General features: G+C 40.8%; 2 protein-coding genes across 2 annotated transcripts in view; both read right to left on the bottom strand.

Annotated features, from left to right (window-relative positions):
* Positions 1-11,196, bottom strand: part of LOC138733921 (uncharacterized) — a 79,140-nt gene extending 67,944 nt beyond the window's left edge. Inside the window, 11 exon segments of the mRNA XM_069881438.1 lie at positions 33-173; positions 943-1,046; positions 2,060-2,142; positions 2,144-2,209; positions 3,027-3,107; positions 4,208-4,324; positions 5,191-5,322; positions 6,057-6,136; positions 7,032-7,091; positions 8,842-8,992; positions 11,149-11,196. Coding sequence (XP_069737539.1) covers positions 33-173; positions 943-1,046; positions 2,060-2,142; positions 2,144-2,209; positions 3,027-3,107; positions 4,208-4,324; positions 5,191-5,322; positions 6,057-6,136; positions 7,032-7,091; positions 8,842-8,992; positions 11,149-11,196 — 1,063 coding nt within the window.
* Positions 11,197-11,250: 54 nt separating this feature from the next.
* LOC138733922 (uncharacterized) overlaps positions 11,251-14,971 on the bottom strand; it is a 58,376-nt gene continuing 54,655 nt past the window's right edge. The window contains 4 exon segments of the mRNA XM_069881439.1: positions 11,251-13,104; positions 13,172-13,414; positions 13,561-13,583; positions 13,677-13,980. Of these exon segments, the coding sequence (XP_069737540.1) occupies positions 11,251-13,104; positions 13,172-13,414; positions 13,561-13,583; positions 13,677-13,980 (2,424 nt within the window).

Below are 14,971 nucleotides of genomic sequence, written 5' to 3' on the forward strand. Positions count from 1 at the left end.
TTAGAAAAATATCACAGAATATATATTCTTACCTGTTGTGAGTTCTGAAGGTAGATAAAAAACTTCCAGTCTTGCTCTCTGGCCCGCTCCCACATTAAGAAGTGCCGCCACTTCAACTAAGTCCTTGTTGAAGTCAGAAACTACAGAGAGATCCAGCACTTCATCTGCTAAGGCTGAAGCAGGTAGGGAACATCAATGCAAATTGTTACTGAATCACGGTAACGTTTTTGCTGAGTTATCACATCAAACAAAGAGACCCATGTTCAGGACACATCTCAGCTCAACCACACAGTTTGGAACTTGCATGAAAATATCAGACAAGCCACAACCTGGTTTTGGAAAGTGCGGCACGCACACAACTTCAGCTAGAGGCATCCAGCACTGAGAGTGCTAAGTGTTACTATGACATTAAACATTCAAATATGACTTTACATCCAGCTTGAACTGTAGCAATTTTGAGGTTCTCTGCTGATAACCACCACTTAAAGTTATGATGAAGTTCTATACTTATAGATGCGATCTGTAAGTATAACGTTAGTGGAATTGAGAGGCTGCAAAAACAAATACACAAATTTCTGAAGAATTATTCTGTGACTTAAAATTCCATCATTTTCATTCTTTAGCATCCAGCAGCAAAGCTGACAGTTCCAGCAGCCCTCACGTTAAAGATGTCCGGGGCAGGCAATTGCACCCAGCTATCATGACCTACGGATTTTTACTCTAAATTCTCTCAAGATGAGCCACAAAAGTCTTAAGTTCTTTGCCACTACTATTCCTTTTGTGCTGGAGTTGTGATCAGCTGGTTAGCTAATCCATTCTCTTCCCTCTGACTGACCTGCTCCTTTGCTAACTAAAACTAAATAAAAAAAAAAAAAAGCAAGTACACCTAAAATACAGTAAATAGTGAAAACACAGTGTAGTTAATGCTGTAACATTTATTACCTACATATCCAAGAACTTGGAATAATTTTGAAGGCCGGGCATCTAGAATAAAGATATGTCCTTCTGCAGCCCTAGTGATGAGGAACCGCCCACTCTGGTCATAACTAGGTGAAAAAAAAATCCAAATAGAAAACAGCTCAATAAAAAGAGTCAAATAATTCCACTCCAATAACTCTGCTGACTTCACTGAGGGCATAAACGCAACTGAAATTTCAGCTTCTAGGTTTACAGGATTAGGGTCTGATATAAAGTGCAGTTATGAGTGCAATTTCTAATTGTGTGGGTGGTCAATCTAAAGCTAACGATGCTCCATAGCAGTCTGTTAACAACTTCAGCAAATCTTTAATGAAGTTTATGTTTTTAAAAATAAAACGGCTATACAGATTTTGATATTATTTTTAATAGACATGGCTCTGTTTATATTGATTTGACCTTGAATGAGTTGCTTTCCGTATCTATTTTTAATGTTTTATCTTAGGTAGCTGTGGAAAGTGATCACATCTGAGTCTCCAAATAACAGGCAGACTAATATTAAAGTTTAACTGTTCAATATCCATTTTATTTTTTAAAAAGTAGAAGTAAAATACTCTCAGATTTTTCAATAATGGAAAAAAGCAACCAACCAAACAAAAAAAGCCTTTTACATCACTAGAGCTTATTACAGGAGGACTGGTAAATTCCAGAACAGTGAGCAAATGAATAATTAACAATGGTAATAAAAATCCACCGTATAAAAAGGGATGACCAAAAGGCTTATACTTAATTTCACAAAAACTTAAATTTACTTCTAGTGAGAAATGGCCCTCTAAAGTTGGATACATGGAATTGTGCATAATTATTGCACACAGTGATCTGCCAGAAAGGATCTTATACATGAGTATTTTCAGTGCTCAGTTAAACCTTCTTAAAATACAGGTTTATTATATTTCTCTCATATAAATCCTGCCACTACCTCTCTTGCAAGCAATTCAGAATATGTTGGAAAATAATTGAAACCATTAAAATATTTTACTTTGTTATTTTTGGAATCAAAGCTTGAACAGTTTTTTTGTTCAACTAACAGCGTTACTCAAGAAACAGATTGACAATATTACTGCCCCTGCTGCTTCATACTTACTGCAAAGACAACACTGGAAATTTGGAAAGAAAAATTCTGTGAACAACCCGTGGAGCTTCAGCTTTGGTAACATCAAGAAAATAAGATTTGACCTCTTATGGTCCCAACAGCAACGCTGCTGGAGGAGGGACAGCAAGCCATAGCTGTTGCCTAGTTGAGAAACAAAATATGATTAACAGTTCCATACCTTTTTTTACAACTATTCTGTATGTTAGTATGCGACTTCTTTTACTATTTAGAAGTCCCTAAAATTTGAAGAAGAAACCTCAAATGGTTCAGCTAAAAAACTTGTTTTTAACAAAGTATTTTAGAGACGTCTTGGCTTTTTTCCCTATGCTCTGTATCTACATATCAAAAGCCAATTCTGCACTCCTCAGAAAAAAATCATTATATCCACATTTAAAGTGAAATAAGTCCCACCTCAATGAAACAGTGAGTGCATTGTTATGTGTACAGCTCTTACAGAAAGGGATGAGTCTCTTACTGTGTCAGATTTCAGGGTTTGAACGCATCTTAAATCAGGACAAAGCATTAACAGTTTTAAATACTTTTATCAACTCAGTTTCAAGAGCCTGGTCATTCAAGGCATTTAGTTTTTACAGACTCAAAACTTTTCCATTCAGTTCTGACACTCATTAAAAATAAATATTTCATCAAATATTATAAAAATTTAGATTGTTATTTACAAATATGTGCTTAAAGACACATCACTACAACAACCCAAACCATTCAATGATTCTATGACATGAGGTTGACATGTTGCCTCTGCTTTATGGCCCAGTTCAATAGATGATTAGTTCAAGTAAACGTAATATTTTTAAATCTCTTTCATGGGTTGTACAGAGACACTACTGATCTTTCCTCACCACAGGTTGATCCAAATCTGTGGAATATTATGCTATGAATTAAGAAATACTAAAGAAAACTTCAAGCATCAGTCACTAAATGAGCTCCTGGTTGCGTGTACCTGAATATCAAGGTTGAGCTTGCTGAGGCAAGTTCCATCTTCCAGGAACCAAACTTGTACTTCACCTGAAATTGTTACAGACTATTGAACAGAGAAAAAAACATAGTCAAAAGAGAGTGGAATAACCAAATAGTCTGGAAATGACTAGTGATCTTTTATAGAATATAAATTCAAATAGTGTCTGAGCAGAGCAGATCAAGGATTACTAGTTTTGCTTGAAATTACCTTGAATTCCCTTTAAGTCCAGTTGCTGCAAGGTACGCCTACCTACGGAAAATGTGTAATCATTTCTGTGAATTGATGCAAATACAGGAATGTTTTTTAAGCAGAATGAGACAATCTAGGGCAAAACATGTAAGCTTGATCAATATTAGCACTCCCACCATTCAGCCTGCAATAGAAAACCTGCTTATCATTTTGTTTGCACAGGAAAGGGCTTAAGGTGACATCTGGTTTTCTCACATGAAAAATTATGTGTATCATGTTTTTGAGGCCTTCTTATAACCAGGAAATTTTATAATTCCACAGTGAAGTGTGGCTAGAGATCAATCAACCCTCACATCACTCATTCAGACTCAGGTAAAATTTGTCATTCCCATGTTACTGACAAACAAACAGATTATCAGCAAAACTAATTGATTCACACCCCAGAATTTCAGGGCTGGCTACTTGAAGAATTCATGGCCTTGAGATGAATCAGTTGCAGGAGTCCAAGACACAGGAGGAAAGCAAGGAATATTTCAGAATGAACAGATCCATGAGTAATGCCTCGTTGTCCCTGGACCTGGGACAAAGGCATCTCTCAGGCTATTCCAGTTTGTGCTGGAGGCTGAAAAGATCAGCAGGGATTCCTTGTTCCGACATCTATTCTCTGAATTGAATCAACCTTTTGCTCAGCTGTGTTCCTGACCACTAGTGAGACAGCAAATAAACAGCAGAACCATACAACATTTTAGCAGCCTGCGAATTATCCACCCTGCATTCCAGGGCAAGTTCTGACCCTTCTATAGGCCATACCTGAATTAATGCCATTTAATTCCGTAATGAGAAGGTTTTCCACAACTGTAACAAACACCAGAACAGTCACGATCTCTGCAAGGCTTTTGATTTTGTGTCTTACCAACGTTTTGGTCATCTGAAAAGAGCCACAATTATATACAAGGAAGAAAATAATTTCTTACCACACAGTACTTGTCCCCTGGAGTAAGAAAATCAGCTGTCAGGAAACAACTACTGCATGTGTCCAGGAGTTTGACAGCTTCTCCACTGTGGGCAGGTTTGTAAGCATAGATTGTCCCCTGACAAACAGAGAGAGATAATCCATCCCTGGGCTATGAGACTTCTCATTAAAAGCTGTCAAAGACTTCAAGAAAAAATACTCATCTTCCTGAGCTCTTTAAAGTTTCATACTCTACTCTAAATTGAGGTAAAAAGTGCCCAGTAGAATTCAACTGAATTTAGTAAATTATATAAATTTACACTAGCTGAAAATCAGGATGGTTCATTTGAGAGTGATCCAGCTAGTCACGTTTCCAAGTTTTGTTTCTCATAACTGCTTTAATTTAAAACCACCCTATTTCGTATTGCTCCAGAAACCAATCAATATTCTAAAGCAACATAAAACACAAATAATAAATCTTAAGCTTCAAAAGATGTTTTTATCTAAAGACCTCAAAACCTTTTAGAAACAATTCATAACTAATGTAGACATAGATTTTAGAACTTCTCTACGCATTTTACAAAAGGAGAGTGAAATCAGAGACAAAGTGTGACCAAAGTTACCCCCACAAAAAAACCCAAACAAACCACATTTAAATGCCAATTTAAATTATTAAAGGTCTGGAAAACCAGGGATAATTTGAGGATTTGGGACTCTTGTGTAAGATTTCTGGACATCAGGCTGGTCAAAGAAGGATCTTTGACTGGGTGGCCAGACAAATTCAGATAGATGCACAGAACAAGTCTCCCGCATAGCCACAGTAGGTCTGATGTACCCAAGGCCCAAGATTTCATTGCAAACACAAGATGGGCTAAGTTTACCTCTGGTATAATTTGTTGACTTGTGTGATTACATTACAGACATTTCATACTGGCAGTGCCAGCATGCACATACAGAATAAAAGGAACATGCCATTATATAATGCCGTTATCTCAAATGCTATACCTGGTCAGTGACAAGCAAAAGCACAGTGTAATCAGGTGAGAATATGAGGCTGGATATGGGTTTTAAGATATCAACGCAGATTTTCGTCTCATACTGCAGATCTTTGATGTGATAAAAGAATAAAACGCCCCCCTGTGCAGAAAAGTACAAATCCACATCAGGTCAAGGTCAATTATCCCAGCCTGAAGGTCAATTATCCCACCCACTCTGGCAAACTGAACTGGCAAAACCTTCTGAAATTCTCTGGAGCAAGTGTGTTTAACTGTATCCCATTGCTAATGGTCTCATCTGCCTTCATGACGTTTAAATCCAGATGACTCTTATCCTGCATAACGCATTTTTTGAAAAATCAAGGTGTTTTTTAATACAAGTCTTACTAACAGTCCATGTTTGATAACAGACTCTCTCATTAGTAAACACTTGAGATTCCACATTGTTTCTTTTGTGACAGTATAGGGATTTGTCCCTCTCTTAAGCAGCACTGTATAATGTAATCATCATTTTGGATTAAATATTGAGTGAGATTCAGCACAAAACAATTTGGTGGTTCCCTTGGTCATTTTTTTCTCCTCTCCTATTTTTTGTCCATCCTTCTTTCCTGTTCCTCTAGAACTCTCTTTGCCTTTTGTTAAAAATAGTATTGTCCTCTTTGGTTCCTTCTTTGACTTAAAAAATGGAATCTCTTCCCTCCCTGCTCCTTTCTGAGTTCTTGTCTCAAGTTCTAACAAAGAAGATATATGACAAAACCAGAGAGGACCTCCACTTTTTTTCTGACTTCTGTCTTTGCAGTGAGCTCTGCAAATACACTCCATTTGAATGCTTTTTGATTTTCACACAATAAGTTACAAGCATAAAGGATGCCTTACATTTCCAGCTGCATACAGTCCCCCGTTACAAAATGCCATGGCAAATAAAACTGATTGTTGTGGATCCTCTGGTTTGCCACCTGAAAGCACAAAGGCAACAAGAAACATCAAGTTTAATTCATTGCAACCATGTGTCCCAACTTCAAATCTGAGATGATTTACTACTTGTGAGTAAAAAGGCTCAACGGGCTATATATTCTTTGGACTTTGTGCTGTGATGATGAAGGACAAGGCTGGTACACATAATTTAAAGTGACAGTACTACTGTGGTCTGATGAATTAGAAATTAATTTGAGAAATCAAAACTTGTCCCAATGTCTGGCAACCTTCACTGTGGAAGTATTTTTTTTCCCTAATTTCTACTCAGAATTTCCATTGATGCAAACTGTGCCCTTTGCCTGTCAGGTTCCATCCTGTCTGTAACCTTTCATGAGTAGCTGAAGCAACAGTAAAATCCCCCATTTCCTTTCCACTGGGCTGAAGAGAGTTCTCACAGCCCATCTTTGTATGACACACGCAGACTCTGCAATAATCTTTGTGGCCCTGTGCTGAACTTTGTCCACTACGTGAATGCCTTTTTTGTATTGTGGAGCCCAAAACAAAACATTTGAAACAAACCCTAAATCCTAACTCAACTAAATCACAAGTGATTGCAGTTCTAAACAAAGTTACTAAAACTAAGCAGTAGAGAACCCATTCTAGCATCACTTATTCCAATTTAAACTAGAATGAACAGAAATTATTTCCCTGCCACTGTTTTTCCAGAGGCTATTCATTTGGCTGTCTACTAGCACAAAAGCTATTAATCATTTCTCCTGTAAACATATAAAAGGTTGCCATTGATGTGTCTTACAGAGGTCAGTGTGAGCTGAGTTTTTCTAACCAGTGGCTTCCTGCTGTACTCACATATTATTACTCCCAGACATCATTGATGCTGGCTAAAAATCAATTAGCTTGATTTGAACATGGAAATACCTTTCTTTTTCTGCGCTCCTCGAACATATGACACGATGTCTGACACTTTACACACGTATTCTGCACAAAAGAAAACAATATATAACGTCAACCTTGTTTATATGTCAGTATTGCAATAAAAGTCAGTTATAGCCCAGTCTACTGAACAAAAGGTGAAGTTTGGTATATTGAATCAAAAATGTGCATTCTTCTCCAATATCCACCATCTCTGTCATTTATGCATCTGAGCTGGCACAGTCGTTACGTGGTTCAGCTTACAGCTATAAAAGGGAGATAGTCATACATGGACTGTGATCCAGATGCAGATTTATCTATCTTCTAGTGCTAAGTTCTGGTTTTGTTATTTCCATTCATAATTTTTTAATTAGATTTACTTACAAAGGAAAGTTTAGCCAGCCTGAAAATTGCCCAAGTGAAATGTTGTGGCTGCTTATGGTTCTGTTTGCAAAACCATAACAGGAGCTTGGCACGTGCTTCGAGTTGGACATACATGTAAGCATTCTGCTGAGCAGATACAGATTGCAGTACATCTTAAATTAAGCAGAAGCTTCAGTAAAATACGAATACAGACAGTGTTCTCACACAGATTTAGGACAGGACTCAAAGAATACACAAGTGGAGGAAAATCCCAAATGGCAAAAATTCTTATTGCCTTCTAACGAACTGGCAAACCATTTCTGGTCACGCCTCAGCTTTATATTTGTTTGTGATTTTCAGCTCTTGATATGGCAAACTTAAGAGTCTGATGGTTTCAAAAACAGAGGAATAGTGCTGGTTTGCTGATTTTTTTTTCAGAGCTGCCTTCCATTTCTGTGCTGACTATCAAAACTGGATAGAGATACAGAACTTTGGGAAAGTCAGGGATATTTACAGCAGCTTAAAAAAATAATGTATTACATGGCAAAAGAAGAAAACAAGATTATCATCAGCCTGTCCATTAACACTGACTCAGTGTTTATTAAACATTGCTATGCTGGTCTACAGAAGGATATTATCCAGTTCTAGTGATAGAAATAATAATTTTTCACGGAAAGGGTCATTGGGCACTGGCAGAGGCTGCCCAGGGAGGGGGTTGAGTCACCTTCCTTGGAGGGGTTTAAGGGACGGGTGGATGAGGTGCTGAGGGACATGGGTTAGTGATTGATGGGAATGGTTGGACTCAGTGATCTGGTGGGTCTTTTCCAACCTGGTGATTCTATGATTCTATGAAGTCAAAGACGTCTTCTGTTCACTTTCTGTGCTTCATATGTAATGCATTAATGCCTGATAATCTTTATAGACTTGTTTTGAATACAAAATAGTTCCTATAATTGCTGACCTTAAGGAATTCTATTAAGCAATATTACGTCAAATTTGGTTTCGTTTTTTAAAGATTCATCATGAGCTCATCTGTTCTAACATCATCTACCGTATCAGAGGAGGACAGTCCAATATTTCATGCAAAATAAAATGCATTACTGGTGCTTAACTAACAGTAAAAATACATATAGCTGGTATATTAATAGTTTATTGTTAACCTAGTAGGGCTGGTTAATAAGATCAGGACTGCTGTAACTATTGTTCATTTTATCAATTTTGATGTATTTAGAAGTTTTTCTTTTTTTTTTTTCCAAAAAAAAATGAAAGCAAATTGTTGGGTGCTAAAGAAACCCACCCAGAAGTTCTGAATGTTTATCCTACTAATAAAAGAAATATGTCTTTACAATTTCTGTAAGATATACAATAGCAGAACAGCAGAAAGCAAAAAAAGCTTTCACCTATCCTTTTTCCTCCCTACTTGAATAAAAGACACCACACAGCTATTTCTTACCAGGGAGAGGTTTTTGTTGAAGAACAGAAACACTGCCTCTCTCAGCATCAATTGCCATAACATATCCTTCCTTACAGCCCAAGTAAATCTCTGAGGTCGCAGTCCAGCAGTGGGCAGTAGGATGCACTGACGGCTTAGCAGAATCTCTTGGCTTCAGCAAAAAAAATAAACAAGTTCAATTAACGATTGACAAATATCTGTACAAGCAGTTACGTACATTTTACAGCAAAAAAAAAAAAAAAAAGAGCACTCCCTCATAGAGCCTGAGCACCTGTATAACTTCAGTCCTATTTATTCAGTTAGTCCTTCACTGAGGGGAGTAATTTGAAAAACGAGAACATTCTCCAGAGAAGTCTGTCTGGAGACAGTGGTGGAGAACTCACCTCTCTCTCTAGAAGCTTGTCTGAATGATGAATTATATTTTCATTTTAAAATTACATATTTTAAAATTTGAATTTATCTGAATTTATTCTCCAGCGCTTGTGTCTGTTACAGGTTTGTCCCCTAGCTTGGAATCCATCCGGTACTTTCCCTACCCTTGCAACAATGCTGACCCACCATAACCAATATTTTAATGATAAAATTATGATAAAATTCAACACTCTGAGACCCCAGAAGTTTGTTGTGTTTTTTTTTTAATGTCAGAATAGCACTGGAAGCCCAAATTGAAACGGTTACCCACTATTATCTCACCCTGACAAATGTTTTTCAAATTACTTTTCAACATAGTCTTCCACTGCATAGACATTACTTGCACATGTGGTCTTGCATACTTGGCAGTACTAAAGCACACTTTGTTTGAATAGTTTAGCGTATCATATAATCCAAATTACTCTGTAAAACAGCTCTGTCAACCTTTGTGTCATCTGCAAATTAGTTCCAGAAATATCCTTGCCACAGACTTTGCATGTGCCTTGAATTTCATTTCACTGAAATAAATCTCATAAATCTATCATTCTCAAATCAGGAAGAACAGAAATTCACCATTAAATGTTATTAAAGACAGTGATCTGCTCAAATACAATAGTAATAGGGGTCATATAAATACCACGATAGAAAGAAATAGATGGAACAGGGTTTGGGGAGGGGAAAAGGGGAAGAAAACACAAGAAAACCTTGTAAGAACATTTAAGAGAAGATCCAAAGCATGTGAGCAGAAGTGGTGAGGAACACTAGACAATAAGATGGATGAAAAAGAATGAAGAGTCTGTAATTCTATAAAACAACACCTGCTGTCTCAATAAAGGTTCTATAAAAAGGAAATATAGGTGGACTTGGGATGAAAACATAGGACAGAGATTCATAAGCGCCTAGATGTTGCTAGTAAAATATGCCAAGGGCTGGCTACATGATTCTGGGTAAGAAGCCTACTCTCCATTTATGCTTACAAAGCATTTTGAATTTCTCAGCGGGGAAATGTTACAGAAATAAAGTATATTAATATTTACTTTATAAATCAAATAGGACTAACAGTAATAAATCTATAACAAATGGGGCTTTACATCACCCAGAAAAACATTTAATATAGGCATTTTTGCTGATTTTATGACTCTTGAAGATCACAAATCTTTGGGAAGGCTGCAACTGAGCTCCTGTGAATCAGGAGCTTTCTGTGTAAAGATGAGTTCTATAATATTCCTTTGTACCTGCTGCCATGACTGTCTTAACACATAAACTAAATAAAATATGGAAAACTGAGGATGAGATTGTGTAAATTCTAAACTAGGTTGCTTCCTGAACTGCGCATTAGTAAGGTGGTGTATAAAATTATAATAATGATGATGATGATAATGCTGTCTTTCTTTGAGCTTCTCTCCCTTTTAAGTAGCAACTCTTCAGAGAAAAAAAATCCATGATGGATCCTTGTAATGAAAAGTTTTATAAAAGGACAATTAAATAAAATTGGTACTGGATGCCAAGAGGACTCAAGTGGTTGTGTCATGGCAAAGCATATTCAGAAACCTCAGGTCCCAAATGTAAGAAATATTGTAACAAAACTAAATTAATCTAATGGAAGAAAGAATAAGATTGAAAGCTGTAGGATAGTTCCATTCCTTTCCCTCTGCTGCCCCGTTGTGGTTAACACTTTGGTAAATACCCAGCCACAGGGTCTTGTTCTAGAGCCTGGAATCCTAACACATTTCAAAGGAGCCAACGAGAGCATTGGCAGTGGTCTTGCTTTTCTTTCTTGCCTCTCACACATTCTTTAGGAGTTGGCTACAGCTTCTAAGGGCCATGGACTACAGGTTGAGGACAAATCCCTTAAATGACAATCTAAATAATTGGTCCTCCACTTTGGATGCTTACATCAATGGGGAAAACATTGATCTCAGGGGACACTAATAGTGGTGCCATTTAGGGTATTATAAAGGGAACAAGTCCCCCACACCACTGGTGGGTTATCACACTTCACTGCCAGGGCCACCCTGGGGTCTCGCCCCCAGAGGGTGGTCCTTGCTGTCCCTGAGATATGGGCAGGTTCGACTGGACCGCTGGTTGAGCCATAAAGTTGGTTGCTTGTCGGGGGGGCTGCAGGTTCAGGGGTGCTTCGCCCCATTCAGGGTTGGCATAGTTGGGCCGCCTGGTGTCCCAAGTGGGAGAGAGCCGTGCGCGGCCCAGGTGCCCTCTCCCCCTCCCGTTTCCCTGAGTTTTAGAGCTGCATTCCTTGGCAAAGTGCCCTTGCTTCCCGCAGACCCAACACGGTCCTCTGGGTCGATTCTGGCGCAGGGGGAATGCTGTTGGCAAGTCATGAAACCGAGGGCAGTTTGTTACAACGTGACCCACCTGGCCACATTTAGAGCATGCCATCACGTTGGCTATTGCAGTGCTAACGGCCATCTGGATTGGGGCTAGACGCTCTTCCTTCGCGACATGCTTGATCATGTCTGCGATACTCGACCCCACCGGCAATGACCGCAGAATTTCTTTGGCTGCCGAGTTGCACTGCTGACGCAAGCATTCTGCTACCACCGGGCCTTTTGCTTCCGCAGGCAGGCTCGAAGAGTCGACTGCTGCCTGGAGACGGTCCACGAATTGTGTGAAACTCTCACTTTCACTTTGTTTTATCGTGGACCATGGTGATGGCTTGGCGATGACTCTAGAAGCTGTGCGAATGGCTTCTCTGGCCGCACGGGTAGTTGCCATGACTTCATGGGCCCGCAGGCCCTGAGCTTGCGCCTGAGGGGTGATCATGGTTGGGTCTGTTCCCATGAGCCGCTGCAGGCTGGAGCCGTGCAGTGGGTGATCTGCCCCAGCTACTTGGGCCAGCTGCTTTACGCAGTTGTCCTCCCATTCTTGTTTGAACACAATCATCCCTGCCCCGTCCAATATTAATCTGCAAGCTTGTTTTATATCAAAGGGCAGCATGTCATCTCCACCGAAAACGCTGTCTATGAGGGTGGAGACCATGGCAGAATTAAGTCCTTTATCTGCAATTGCTTTAACAATTGCTTGTATGTCCTTAGGGTTTATTGGTGAGTGGACCCTCTGTCCCCCGTCTGTGACCCGAACCGGGAATGCTAGCTTGGCCGATGGGGCCCAATCGGCACATGCCATCTTTATTTTTCTCCAATCCGTGAGAGGGATTTGTCCCCCTCTCGGCTTTTCTTTAATTTGAGTGGGGATGCGTCGGCTTTTAACTCTATGCACCCCCACTTCCTCCTCCTCTGAGCTCGAGTCGGTTGTGACCCACCCGCCCGGACTAGCGTCCGAGCCGGAGTCAGAACTCGACTGACCGGTCACTTCCGGGCCCCGAGCTCCTTCTGTCGGGCCCCGGCCCCGCCCACCTCCCTTGCGGGTGGGGCCGCCCCCTCCCCGCGGCTCGCCCCGCCTGCTGCTCGGAGCAGACGGGCGCTGACTGGCTCTCCGCCCCTCGCGGGCACCACCCTTCTCTTTTATGTTCTCCTCCCCCTCACGCTCGCACGCGCCGTTCAATTCCAGCGCTACCTCCCTGTTCCCGCCGCGAGCGTTCTCACCCCGCCTTTCCCGCTCGGCGCCATCTTGGGCCGCATAAGGTGGCGGCCTTTCCGAGATTGCCTCGGGCTCCGCTTTTCCAGCGGCGCCCCCGGCCTCCCCGGCCAACCCGCCCCAGAAGGATTCCGCTCGTTTCTGTCCCTCCGTAAGCGGGCCGGGGTTTGAGGATTGAGGGGACGCATCCCCCTCTCGCAAACATTTAGATTCTGCATAATCATCACCACGTGGGGGGGGCAGAGTCCGCGGGGCCGGGGTGGAGAATATCCACCGGCTGGTCAATGACCCCAAGCTCTAAAAGTCTCGCAACGGCGAGAATAAAATCTTTAGGCTTACACTCTGTCTTATATAATTGCGATACGACCTTCACAAGGGCTTCCATCTTCCTTGCGGGTCCGGGAGCGTCCTCCCCGCCGGGCTGGTCCAGCCGCACCGGCCGTCGTTCACCCGATTCCAAGCGACTTCCCGATTCCCGGAGCTCCTTCCCGGCCCCCGGGTTTCGGCACCACCCCCGCCTTCGGGGGGCGTTGCCTCCGGAGGCGTGGCGACCTGGTTCAGTTTCCTGGATGGAAGCTTTAAGTTTCTTCAGTTCATCTTCCAGTGCCTGGAGAAGGGAAGGACAAGAGCAGCAATATCATATCTAGAAGAACAAAAAAGCTCAGATATTGTAGAATGAAAATATGGAATTGTATCCTTTAGCCAAAAGGTCCCAGAAATTATTTGTTTGGAAGGAGAGTGCTGCCAGGCTACCGAGTTATGTTGTCCAAATACGACTTCGAAGAATAAAAAGAGTTGTATCATTTGTGTATGGCATTCAGCAATTTAGTCAATTAACTTTGGTTACAAGGGCATGCTCTTAAGTAAACATTGTGGTAGAAAAAGTACTACTAGTAGTGCACATAAAATAAGAAGTAGGTGCTCCTTGTCCCTTAGCTGATGCTGATGGAGAACAGGACCATCTGGCCTTGGCAATATCTTCTGAACGTTCTTTGCTTGTAACTTAAATTGTGACTCACCAGCTGCCTCAAAGATGTGCCTCCTTTCTGAGACAGAGACAAGCATTTCTTTCAGCTGCAGGCTGAGGTTGTAGTTTGCTTGCTCTTCTAAACTGATGCACTTTTCCAACTCTTTAATTCTTTTCTGACGTTTCTTCACGTTCTTCTTGTGCAGCTGTCCGTTCCCAAATGAATACAGAAAACATATGAGATTATACAAAAGACATACTTATGATGGAAACCTATAATCTTAATGACTTCCTTGTACCTCAGTAAACTTTGGCGTATTTGGATGTAACTAGTAGCACATTTTGGCTTTACTTTGTCTTTCACAAATATTTCAATATGCTTTGTAAAGTTCTGATTAAGGAGCTGACAAGAGGTCAGGGTAAGAGATATATTAAAGATAAAACTTGAAAGGCAAAGAGAGCAAAGAAAGTCAATGGAATGTGTGAGCTGAGAACATTCTCTTGGCTGCTCTGAGCTGCTGAAAAAAGGGTTGTTGTGCTGAAGCTGTCAGATGGGCTGTAAGGTGACAACACAAATATTGAAGCTTGAAGAGGATGAGGAGGCTGATGCCAGCTACAGCAACCTGGAGAAAATCCAGTGGAATCACTTAAAATCAAGGATAATCGTCATCTGAATATTGAAATAGATGAGAGAGAGCCAGCAAATCAGATTGTTGTGTCTGTGTTATTTTGAAAACAGAGGGGCAGTGGTATTATGAACAGGCTGGCACTCCTGGAGAGACACAGTAAGGAGTGAAGATTTGGAAGAATGCTTCATTAGAAATGGAAGAGTGACTTCTATAGGCAAAGCTGTGCAAAAAGTGTTAAGCAGATCTGCATTCGGATCAGGAAGGAAAGCATTTAATTCCGGTAACAAAGCAAGTAGATTTCTCTCCATAGGGTTGATCTATGCAGCAATCAATGAATGCAGACTGCTTCGAAAGACTCTAGAGAACTGCTGCTCTAGACAGCTCAGCACAAGCTGAAAAAACTACTGAAAGGCGATTATTAATGAATAAATACCTGGACAGGCCGGAGCAGTGGGCCTACGCAAACCTCATGAGGTTCTACAAGGCCAAGTGCAAGATCCTGCAGCTGGGCCGGGGCAATCCCTGATTTCAGTACAGGATGGGGGATGATGTGATTGAGAGATGCCCC

Source organism: Phaenicophaeus curvirostris, unplaced genomic scaffold (assembly GCF_032191515.1).
Source record: "Phaenicophaeus curvirostris isolate KB17595 unplaced genomic scaffold, BPBGC_Pcur_1.0 scaffold_46, whole genome shotgun sequence".
Lineage (NCBI taxonomy): Eukaryota > Metazoa > Chordata > Aves > Cuculiformes > Cuculidae > Phaenicophaeus > Phaenicophaeus curvirostris.